General features: G+C 40.9%; 1 protein-coding gene across 6 annotated transcripts in view; it reads right to left on the reverse strand.

Annotated features, from left to right (window-relative positions):
• FMNL2 (formin like 2) overlaps positions 1-12,735 on the reverse strand; it is a 226,486-nt gene that overhangs the window by 24,906 nt on the left and 188,845 nt on the right. For all 6 annotated transcript variants that reach the window (XM_032211397.1, XM_032211412.1, XM_032211419.1 and 3 more), the window contains exons 12-16: positions 11,552-11,701; positions 8,915-9,016; positions 6,117-6,408; positions 4,606-4,809; positions 896-1,020 (exon numbers count right to left, since the gene is read on the reverse strand). In XM_032211397.1, the coding sequence (XP_032067288.1) occupies positions 896-1,020; positions 4,606-4,809; positions 6,117-6,408; positions 8,915-9,016; positions 11,552-11,701 (873 nt within the window). The remainder of the gene's footprint in view (positions 1-895; positions 1,021-4,605; positions 4,810-6,116; positions 6,409-8,914; positions 9,017-11,551; positions 11,702-12,735) is intronic.

The following is a 12,735-nucleotide window of genomic DNA, read 5'->3' on the forward strand; positions in this document are numbered from 1 at the left end:
GAAAGGAAGTTTTCTTCCCTATTGAAACAGAAGCCGCAGCAGGAGAGCAGGGCTGCTGCTGGCCGTTTCACCTTGCGCAGCGAATTTGACTGGGTCCCGGGCTTCTGCCACCCGGAGTATCAGCGTATAACACGCAGGCAGGGTTTAAGCTTGCAATTTTAGTTTTAAAACTGCGTGTTATACGCCGATAAATACGGTATATGAACATCTGTACAGCTCAAAGTAAAAACACCAAGACACTCAATTCCTCATCTAATACACTTATCACCGGTTGTGTGAATTTAGGTCACACTTCTGCATCACAGGAGAAAACAAAGATGACTTCTTAAGCAAAAAAATGAAAGCTGGCTCCAAGGGTTCAGTTAGAAACAAACCTAACCCTAACTAGACCAGGGATGGGTTCCGGCAGTCACTACTGCTGGTTCGCTTCTGGCTGCTTTGCGTATGCGTGCTTGATGCATACTGTGCACAGTGCAATAAAAAAAAATCCAAGATGGTGGCCCCTACAGCACCACCCGGAGAGTCAGTTTGGGGGCGTGGCAAGCCTGGGTCTCTGCCGGTTCCAGCAACCCAGGCCACCAAACCACTACCGGTTCGGCCGAACTAGTCTGAACTGATAGGAACCCACCACTGAACTAGACCTAAAGCAAAACATTCAAGTATCCAAACAAATAGGGGTAAAGATGCAGATGTGGACAGAAGAACATACATTTAAAATCAGTCCATCAAATTGGGTATTTTCTTTAGATAACAATGAAACACTTAAAATCTTCTAAATGCATACAATAGCAAATCAAAATCATTCTACTTCAACAGGAGGCAATACTACATATTAGTCCTCCTGGAGCCCCTCTCCTCTAGATATTCAAAGCACAACAATGTTGAAGGCTCATACCTCCAAGATCCTTTCATCATCAATTTCATTGAAAACGGTCCCATTGATCTGGTTGGGTTTCAGAGCCACCCAGTTAAATACTGGCATGCGGAACTTGGTCTTAATTGGCTTCTTGATTTTCACAGCTTAAAAGAAGAGAACAGTGCAATTACACATTTCAGAAATTCAATCAAAAACCTCTTCAACCATTACAGTTATTACTGGGGAGCAGGGAGGCGGCATTTTAACATTGAAAAACATCTAGCCAACAATGAAAAAAATATTCTAAGAATCCATACTGATTAGACTCTCTTGGAAAAATTTTAAAAAAGCAGGGAGAAAGATTTCAAGTCAGTAACTGACTTCTGAGATGGTAATTCATATCAAAATTTGGCAACAAGCATATAAAAAAATTGCATACTTTTTTTCCCTACTAGCTGTCATGAACCGCAATCTAATGCCCACTTTTACCTAAAAATAAATCCAGATAAATTCAAGAGAACTCACTTCTAATTAGACATGCACAGGGTTGCATATTGGAACGCACAAATAGCTTAATCACTGCAAAGTATATATGATTCATGATTTCCTGCCCATGTGATTTTACTCCATTCTCATTCTGACCCCCTTAAAATTAAAACTCCAAACAAAATGCCTTTTGGGAAGGGAGATTAATCTCACTGTCTGAGGAAGAATTATAATCCCTTTATTTAAAAGTTACAGACACTGCATCTGAAGCTTTTAGTCGTGGCTAAATTAAGACTGATAGGAAGGGATAAGGGCTGCTGCAAAGCATTTAGAAGCTGTAAACCGTGATTGCCCAGGTGTTTTAAGAATAAGCCCCACATATAAACACTACTTGGTTTATAGGAAACAATCTAGGGATTGACATTTTCAGACTGATTAGGGACTCAGCCATGTAATTACAATGATTGAGCAGCACATTATGCAAATGTTACATATAATGACTTAAGCCTATTATGACACTAATTGTGTTAAAGACACACATTTGCAAAGATAGAAATGCAATTGTCTGATTCCTCCAATCTCTAAAAAACAGGAAGGAATTTACAGGTCCAGTTCAGACATTTTCAGATGAACCTTGAAATGGGGACCTTCAGAATTACATATATTATCCCACCCATGTAAACGGTACCTGAAATTTGACGTGTGTATTAGGAAAAAAGTATTGCTGCCCAATTTAAACAAGCCAGGATTTTGTATTCTAAATGGTGATTTATCACACACACAAATCTAAATTCAAGTAGGGGAAATGTGATATTCAGGCACACCTTCACCATTTCTGGAAAAATGCAGGGATAGCAAGAATAGGAAAATGGACCAAGCTGATGCAGAGAATCAGGGGTTTCTGGTTTTCCGCCACAATTCTTTTTGAGGTGGAACACAGCTATGTAATCTTTTTAACATTCTGGGGATTGGTGTAAGACCTGAAACAACTAAAGGCAGCTCTTTCCTCACCTATCTGCTAAGATTAACTGAACTCCCTCTTGAAGGTATTTTTGCCTGAAGGAGAATGAGTCTGTACTCTATGGCATAACACTTCAAGATTTCTCTTTTATGGGGGAGGGGGGGAGAAATCCCATTGATATTTTATTCCAAGAAACAACTAATATTTCTCAGGATTTGTAGTGGTCTTAATTAGCAAATTGAGTGTTGGTGTTAGGAAAATAACAGCATTTTGTAAGCACCTATGAAAAGGAAAATCTACCAGGGCAGCATTCTTAACTTTCCCATGGAGCATGCTCTTCAAAGCTCTTTTTCTACAACCTTACAAATACTGTAAAGTGAAAAGTCCCAGCTAATGCCCCTTTGATAAGAGAAATAAAATTTGGCCAAGTCATGGTTTCTACGTTCAAGGTTTCCATGTTGAATAAAAACAAAATATCCTTACCCCAGATGAGATACCCTAAAAGCAATGGCTCCTTAACATTAAAAAACTACCTATTTAAAGTGAAAATGCCAAGAACTCATTCTGGGATTTTCCAATAGGAAGAATACCATATTTTGAGCATATGCAAAATAATTTAGAAAAATCCTTGATAATAGTACATAACGTGTCAACATTACATAAACATGATATTAATATTTCTTGTCTGTTTACAATAGAATAGTAAATGTATCCATAATTCTAGTATATATTATTACACCATAGACCTCTGACATAAATACGTAGCATTTGTATAATATTAAATTTTATGTGTAGATTCGGTGCAAGACCAATCATGTCTATAGAGGGCAGACAAAGTAATAAGTTAAGGAAGCCAGTAAAACAAACAACCTGTAGGAATGGTTTGTTGCACAAAGAAAATATACATATGTTTTGATCACCAGACAACATGAAGATAATGGCTTTATGAAATTTATAGCATGGATAATATTTTACATAATGCAAACCACCTCATGCTTTTAGATAAGGCAAAAAAAACCACCACACATACCCACAAAGAATGCTGCATTTCAGATCTGAAGCTGAAAAATTACTTCAGAAAGTTTCTGGGCACCTTTTGCTCCAATTGCCACCTCCTTAAAGAAACAGCATGTTTTCCTGGGCTCCCTTTGTAGTTCTGTAGCCTACGTAAAAGCATATCAGACCTAAGGAGGCACCTTAAGGGTGTGACAAGGTGCTTTGGAATGAGTGTTAATCCTCTGTTGGTGACCCTTAACTCAGATATGTGCTTTTTTGGAATTGCATGGCTACAGTGTAAGCCCAGCGGAAAATCCTGCTTTTATAAGGAGGTGCTAACAGGAATATCACACATGCCCATACCAAACTGTCTTTTCAGCTTTTTATCTGAAACCGAGCACATCCATAATGACAACATATGTGCATGCATGTACACTACATACACGTGCGTGCAAAACATAACAGGGCAGAAAAGAGAGGTATTAGAAAACAAGGTAAAATACTTAACAAGAAGGAACCTACAGAAAAGCTTGATTGGCCCATCTTAAAGTGAAGCAAAGGGGATAAAGAAGAAAAGGGTTAGCAGTAATCAAAATTAGAGGGCGTTTAATTTTTTTTATTTAAACAAAACAATGAAATGACTTTTTCATGTATTACTATTTTTCTACCTAGAAATAATTTTATTCATTGTTATTTAATTTTTCCCTGTCTTGTAATCTGGCTAACAGGAGTACAAGCAAATAAAAAACCAAAATACAAAACATAGAAAACATAAATGTAAGTATGTATTACACCCAATTAACAATTACAAACCTGTTGCATCTCTTTGGGTTTTTTAATACCACAAAATTGGCTCAGAGGTGGCTGCTAAAGGTATGTAAGTGTGTGTGTGTGTGTGTAGAGATCTGTGTGTGTTTTACTTAATCTACCTTAAATAGAACTGGGTCCTACTGCAATCTTTAATTTTCTTTTAATTCTTTCATGGCACCAATCTATACAGTACAATCTATATTTACTCATTTGATTATCTTCATTCACAAGCAGTGTCATTTTCGAAGTGCACAGCTTAGGACAATAGTGGGATTCAAAACTTTTTACTACCAGTTCTATGGGCGTGGCTTGGTGGGCGTGGCAGGAGAAGGATATTGTAAAATCTCCATTCCCTCCTAATCAGCTGGGACTCGGGAGGCAGAGAATAGATGGGGGCAGGGCCAGTCAGGGGTGGCACTTACCGGTTCTCCAAACTACTCAAAATTTCATGGGTCTCAAAACTTCCTCACATATCATGCTTTCTGTTGCTTCTTACCTGCTAATCCTGAGTTGAACACAACGGTAGGAGAGGCCATTCCTGGAAGAGGGGGTGCTAATGGTGGAGGTGGGATAGGAGGTGGTGGTGCTGGTTCTGCAGCTGGACCAGGAAGAGGAGGTGGTGGGGGAGGAGGAGGAGGTGGCGGAGGTGGTGGCGGTGGCGGCGGCGGAGGCATTGGTGCTGCCATGGGACCATTTTGCACTGTGAAATGAAAAATATACACAGCATTTGGAAACATTTCATTAAGTATTTCACTGAATGAGGGAACTGTTCCTTTGCTCCTCAAGGAAGCATGGTTCACCTCTACCTCAAGAGACCTTCACTGAATCCCACCATACTGGAAATTTCCACAAAGTACCTAACTTCCCATTTCAGGGAAAGGTTTTGAGATGATGGCCAGGCAGGATTTTCACAGGCTTCTGAAATGGATTATCTGGACCCCTTTCGGTCAAGATTCAGCCTTGGGTATGGGATGGAAACATCATTGGCCTTGTTTTCAGATGATTTCTGGCATGGGCAGGAATTTGTGCACATCCATTCCTACTCCTTTTGACCCATTGACCGCAGTAGCCTTCTAAGGTGGGTATGGGGATTGGGGTGGGTGACACTGTATTGTGCTGGTTCTCCTTTCTCTATGGTCTCTACCAGACAGTGATAAAAAGGGAAAAGAGATCCAGCCTTCAACCCCTTCTCTGTGGGATTCCATAGAGTTCAGAACTCCAATTTCTCCTCTTCCATATTAACATGATGCCACTGGATGAAACCATGTACTGCTATGGGGTGTAGTATAATCATTAGTAAAGGTAAAGGTTCCCCTTGGACATATGTGCTACTCATTCCTGATTCTAGGGGACGGTGCTCATCTCCATTTCAAAGCCAAAGAGGCAGTGCTATCTGAAGACATCTCCGTGGTCATGTGGCTGGCATGACTAAACACCAAAGGCACACGGAACACTATTACCTTCCCACCAAAGGTGGTTCCTATTTTTCTACTTGCATTTTAATGTACTTTCGAAATGCTAGGTTATCAGAAGCTGGGACAAGTAACGGGAGCTCAAGCCGTTACGCAGTGCTAGGGATTCGAACCGCCGACCATTCTGATCGACAAGGTCAGCGTCTTAGCCACTCACCGCATCCATCGTTAAGATACTCAATTGTATCTTTCTGCCTCTAGTGCTTTAAGCATTGCTGTTGATCCTCTATTCTGGTGCCTAAAGGCTATGGAGGACAACAAGCTTCAATTGAACCCTGACAAAACTTAATGACCTTGGTTTTGGGGGCCCTCTGGTTCAGGAACTGTGCCATTTTTAGTAACTGGATGGGGCTGCGTTGACCCAAACAGGCTTAGTGCACAGTCTGGGGATCCTCCTGGACTCACAACTCTTGTTCAAAGAGCAGTTGGCAATTCTGGCGACATGGGCCTTTGCACAGCAACTGAAAGTGAGTGAGTGACCATATAGATTCTCTACATAAAGAAACAAATTCAATTCTCAGTCAGCCCAGTTTACCTGTTTCCAATTCTGCTGCTATCAGTGGCAGAGGTGAAAGTGGTCCTGGAGACCCTGTGTTGGCAGTAGACCCTCCAGAAATGCCAACTGAACCTTCCGATCCTGCTGGTGACACCCCGACAGGAAGGATGTTGATATCACCGTCTCCTTTCTTCTGAATTTTAATGGAGCCTTGCTTTTCCAATTCATGGATCTTTTTCTCTAGTGTTGACTGCCGCTGAATGGCTTCCTCCTTTTCTTTGACCATTTTTCTTAGTGTGTGAACTTGTGAATTTGCATCTTTGTATATTTCCTGTGAAGGAACCCCCAGGAAAAAAAAGAATTCATTTCATTTGAAAGACAGGGCAGTGTCAGAAGAAAACATGGGATTTCCAATAAGCTCATCACCTGGGAACATAATATAATCATGGTTTTCTTTCTATATAAGTTAATGAAGACCATATTCATCTGAAGTAAATACAGGTAACTCCCCTGGGAAACTAGTTTAGCTAAGTGAATCCAAGGAAACTGCCCTTACTTCTGTTGGGTCTATGATTTTCCCCTTTTCTCCCATTTTTTAGATATGGCTATATACAAAGTATATGAATATGTTCTGTAATTAAGGGTATCCATCTAGAACAGTGATGGCGAACCTATGACACGCGTGTCAGTGCTGACACGCGTAGCCATTTCGGGTGACACGCACATGCTCCCCAAACTTGTTTCAGCAGCAGCTCTCAGCCTGGGCAGCAGCGTCACACAGGCTGTGGAAGGAGGAGGAGGAGGAGGAGGAGGAGGGAACCAACCAAAGAGAGGCTTTTACCGGGTCTGCGCCCCACAGCCAGGATCGTCCTTGCGCCTCAAGCCGCGTTTCTTCCTGCAAAGCCCTTCGGGCATCCCGAGAGTTCCGCTTGACGCCAGAAGGGCTTTGCAGGAAGAAACGCGGCTTGAGGCGCCAGGACGGTCCTGGCTGTGGGGCGCAGACTCGGTAAAAGCCTCTCTTTGGTTCCCTCCTCCTCCTCCTCCTTCCACAGCCTGCGTGACGCTGCCGCCCAGGCTGAGAGCTGCCGCTGCCGCTGCCGCACAACTGAGGGAGGGAGAGGGAAAGGAGAGGTAGCCTCAAATTCCACCGTTGGGACAGGGGAAAGGGCTTGTCCCTCAAGAGTGGGGGGGGATAGAGGTGGGAAGAAGGGGCCCGGCCTGTCCCCAGCGCCCCCCACAGACGGATTACGGATCGAACGCTTCTCTCTCTGCAGCCTTTTTCTGCAAGTCCCAGCTACTCAGCGGGGCGTCATCATTTCCGGGGGGTTGCAGTTTTTCCAGCTCAGATATCAGGATCCGCCGGGATTAAGTGGGAGAAAACGCCGCTAGCCGAGCGGAACAAACACATCCAAAGGTTAATCTTATTTTACGAAAACACAACTTCCAAAAGTCGATCGTGGCCTCCGTCAAGAAGCTCTTCCCCCACCCCCCACCCATTCTGGGGTCTTGATGTCCCTCGGCTAAGATCCACCCCGGAAAGCAGAACGGGGGCAGCCCTCCTGTAATTCTGGCTGGGTTAAAGAGCAGGGATGGAGGAGCCCTATCACACCTTCATTCAAAGGGTGGGGAGGGGGAGGCCCGATAAAGTCCCTCCCTTGGGGTGTCTGAAGTCCCAGCTGAAGCAGCCGAAGGAAAAAGGATAAGCATCCGTCGCTGCCCAATGGCGCTTGGGGTAACCCCGCTGGGCAGAGCCAGTCGAGGCTCATCCTGCAAATGAGGGTTTCCTTTGGGGAGGGCCAGGTGGTTTCAAGCACCCCAAACAGCCAATCTCTCTCTCTCCGTCCCCCTTCCTTTGCTCCTGGGGCTGCGGAACTTTCCATGGGCTCAACAGTAATTGAGTAAAATTCTAAGCCACTGCAGTAGCTGCTTTTTGGTTTTATTTTTTTTAATATTTATCAGTCTCTCTTTTAGTTGAAGAGTTGAAGTCCACAAGGCTTAAAGCTGTCAGGTTTGAAGACCCCTGGGGTTTTTTTCCTAAAGGGTTAGGGGTGCAAGGGTCTTGTAACTTGACAGCTTTAAGACTTGCACGCTTCAATGCCAGAGTTTCTGAGCCAACATTTTGGTTGCTAAGCAGGACCGTTGGTAAGTGATACTGGTAATAATATCAAGGGCAACATACGAAATCGACTGATGAACAAAGAAGTTACTAAGCAGCTATGTTAAATAATTTGTTTTTGGTTTATTAAATACAATTATATTGCAATTATATATTTTTGTAGTTTAAACTATAAATTGCGCAAAATTATGTTTTTGTCGAAGTGACACACAACGCGAGTTATGCTCGATTTTTTGCCGATTTTTGACACACCACGCCAAAAAGGTTGCCCATCACTGATCTAGAATCTGGAAAACAAGCAAATGCAGTGGATGATATCCCAGAGCTAAGCTCCAAAAGGATTTATGTGAACTCTAAATTTAATGCTTCCTGTTTTGAAAATAAAACCTCATACTTCATCAAAGTGGCCGGATCAAAGAGGAACATGCTGCTAATAAGCTGAGAGACATGAAAGAAGACCTTTATATACTCCTTGGAATTACAAATTACCATCATGCAGCAACGCATAGACATATGTATACTTTCTACATATCAGCAATTGCAAAATGGCAGATAAAATATGCTTAGACAGGAATAAAGGAATAAAGAGATTTAGACTTGGAAATACACAGCTTCTATAGAATGACATTCAACTATAAGCAAATGGAAATACAAAGATGCATCTAGAAGCAAAGTTTGAAAAGCTATCAAACATTAACATCTGTATTTTTAGAAAACTTACTCGTACAACATCCAGTTCTTTGTTTCTTTGCATAAGTTGTTTTTCCAGTTCCACAATTTTTGCCATAGCTTCATTTTCTGTGTCTTGAAGTTTTTCTGATAACTAGATATGATTAAAATGAGTGATTAGTTGGTAAGAAAGGTCTCACAATGAACCCTGATATGAGGACCTTCAGAATTACAAACATTATCCCTGTAAACAGTACCTGAAATTTGACATGTCTATTAGGAAAAAAGTATTGCTGCCAAATTTAAACCAGTCAGAATTCTTGATGGTAAAGAACATGCATCACTCTTAGCACTTCTAATCACCCGTCATACTGATTTATCACATACACACAAATCTAAACTCAGTGTGATACTCAAGCACACTTTTACTCCCACATTTCTGGGGAAGATGCACCATCATCACTTTTAGTATGATTGTATCTTTGGTACAATTTTGTCTTAGTTCAAATTCCCAGAAAATCTCATAGGCCAGGGAAAAGATATGATTACTCTTCTTTGGTTAACTAGTTTAAATATTTTTTAATATATTGTTTTTGATTAATATTTTTCTTGGGTTTGAAAGCCATCTTAAGATATTTTCTGCTCTGGGAGATATAAATGGCTCAATTGCTCAAAGTAACTTTCTTAATGGGGGATACATTTCAGCTACATTTATTTTTCAATAAGGAGAAAATCATGGAGCAAAATATATAACTTTACTACAGAAATTGATTTTCTTTTATTATACTACAGACTATAAGGATTCCATTTAATTTTCCACAGATTCATTCCACAGATTCAGTGCAGTCACTGCATTGTCGTTTTCAGCGCAGTCACTGCAATGTCATTTTCCTCATTCTTTGGACAACAGCAGACACAAACTGAAGAAGACCGGCTACAGTTTAATTATATATATATATATGAGGACCCGGACTGTGGGGACAAGTTGCTGACTCAATTTGCTAAAAAATTTGTAAACCGCTTAGAAAGGGCTGAAAGCCCTATGAAGCGGTATATAAGTCAAATAAATAAATAAATAAATAAATAAATAAATAAATAAATAAATAAATAAATAAATAAATAAATAAACTTAAATAAATAATGTACAGCCAATTTTTGGGAACTAAGCCAGGATATGAAACTGTGGTTTGGAGCTGGCTTCTACACCCTGCCTTGTTTGGAATCAGCTTCCAGGCAAGGGGAAGCAAATGGTTACTTTGGCTTCTTGGTGTATATCACTGCATGCATACTGTTTTGTTTTGCTGGAATAGAATTAGATTCACGTAACTGTTATGCTTCAACAATGTGCTGAGCACATACACATATATGTGTGCACGCGCATGCATGCACCCACCCACACCCACACTTTGCTCTTCAACCTTGGTCTCCACAAGACCAAATAATAAAAGTTCAGATCCATCCACTTTATTCCAGTTTAATATCTGCTGCTGAACAAAGTCAAATGGGCAAACCATACTGTGTCATTTGTGTGCATACTTTTAAACTATAACATAGTTGAGTATGTTTTCTACAACTATGGATTTATATTCAATTAGTGGGGACTGGAAACGAGTCACATGATAACAGCTTTGATGATTCAATTATTCTTCCAAGTGACTGCACCTGAGATTGTAAAACTGAATTCGACAGTGCTATTTGAATCATTGTCTTAGTAAGAAGAGTTTATATAATATGTGAAACAGATTTTAATGGGTAATATTACATTTTGATGGGTGTAAAATTGCAGGATGGAAAAATGAGGAATGTCCAAATATTTCCCCTTCTCCATTCCATCATAATAAGAACATAAAAGACATGCTGAATCCAATATCTCTCTAGTCCTACTTTCACACTGGCTACGAAGACCTACGCTCTGGGTGAAATAGCAGCCAGCCATCTCTATTCCACAAGCCCTGAGAGTTGAGGCAGTGCTATTTTTGATAATAATGGGAACATACTGGTCAATGCTAGGCCTCTTTTTCTAATTTTATCAAATAAAGGGTTTCCAATCATCATTATAACTTCTACAACTACATCCATGCATGGTACAACCATGCTCTCCTGAAAAATTGCTTTCTTCATCAGTAGTGGACTAGATGAAAACTGCCATTTAAATGAAGCGGAAGCCTGAGTTAAAATTGCATTTTCTGCAGCTTAGTTTTTTCCAATTCTTTAAAAAAAATAAGGAAGCAATGATTATCACAAAGTAAGCAAAAATGTTTTATCAGAAGAAATAGATGTATAATAAAAACACATTTGTAATCACAGCCTAATGTTGACAGCCAATGGTTCTTATTATATATATATATATATATATATATATATATATATATATATATATATAATATATATATATATATATGTATTATATATATATATATATGTATTATATATATATATATGTATTATATATATATATATGTATTTTATATATATATATATATATATATATATATATATATATATATAATACACACACACACACACACACACACACACACATACAGTATACACACAAACACACACATGCGCGCACCCGCACCCTCCCACCCACTTGAACCCCTAAATATTTTCCCAAATGAAAATAACCTACATTATTTTCCATGTATCCCCATATAAATATTTTTAAAGGATTAGAACTGATACTAACATGTGATATATTTTCCTCCAATTCTTCAACTCTTTCTAAGGCAGCATTCTTGGTCTCAGCATCTTCAAGCAAAGCTCCCACATCAAAGACATTGTCCAAGTAAGCCTGTATTTGCACTTGCAGCTTATCACTTTCGGTGTGTTTCAGCTTCTAGAAGGTCAACAGCAAATTAATCAATAAATAAAAAAGAACTATCAAATGAATCTGGACCCATCCAACTTTTCAACTTTGCCTCACGTTGATGTTATTAATCAAATGTATTTATTTACTTACTATGGAATTTCTACCCCACTATATCCTAATAACTCTAGGATACAAATTGAATATAGACTACCATTTGTATATAAAATTGAGAAACAACTCCATGGGTTCACTTGAAAAGGGGAGGGATGAAGCATTGAAAGTTAAGTCCTTTTTCTTCTAGCAATAATTCAGATATCTGGATTCCTGTCCAGAGGTATAGAAATTGTCAGTTGATCTTATTTGAACTGTATGTCTCGAAGGTGACATGGGAGTAGTCACAGCTGGGTATTAACCCGGCCCATTTGCCCGGAGGCTGAGGTAAATCTTGAGGCCACACCTCTGCTCCTCCTCCTCCTCCCCCAGATTAATTGATGGTCCAGTCGAAGAGACGCCTGGGAAGGAAGGGAACAGGAACACACACACACACACACACACACACACACACACACTTCCCTTCCTGATCCCTGACTGACCAGAACTAACTACTCAAGCCCCTAGGTGCAGAGCGCACCTAATGGGTGGGAAGTGACTACTCCCACACCACCTTCGAGACATGCAGTTCAGGTAAGACCGATTGATAGCCTCCGAAGTGGGGCATGGGAGGAGTCACAGCTGGGACATATCAAAGCTACATGTCCATGGGAGGGATCATTGGGCCTGAATCCCCCGAGAGTCCAGGACTCCCTGCAGAACCCTCCTCCCGAAGGCAGCCTCCACGTAGGCGTAGGCATCCAGCCGGTAGTGTCTGATGAATGGCAAGGGCGACGACCAGGCAGCTGCTCTGTAGATCTCCTCGATGGGTGCCTGGGTGGCCCAGGCCACAGAGGTGGCCACACTCCTGGTGGAATGCGCAGTGATGCCCTCTGGTACCTGGAGCCCTCGCGCCTCATAGGCCTTGGAGTTGGCCAGTCTGATTCATCTGCTGATGGAGGCCGGGGAGA

The sequence above is a fragment of the Thamnophis elegans genome, chromosome 1 (genome assembly GCF_009769535.1).
Source record: "Thamnophis elegans isolate rThaEle1 chromosome 1, rThaEle1.pri, whole genome shotgun sequence".
Lineage (NCBI taxonomy): Eukaryota > Metazoa > Chordata > Lepidosauria > Squamata > Colubridae > Thamnophis > Thamnophis elegans.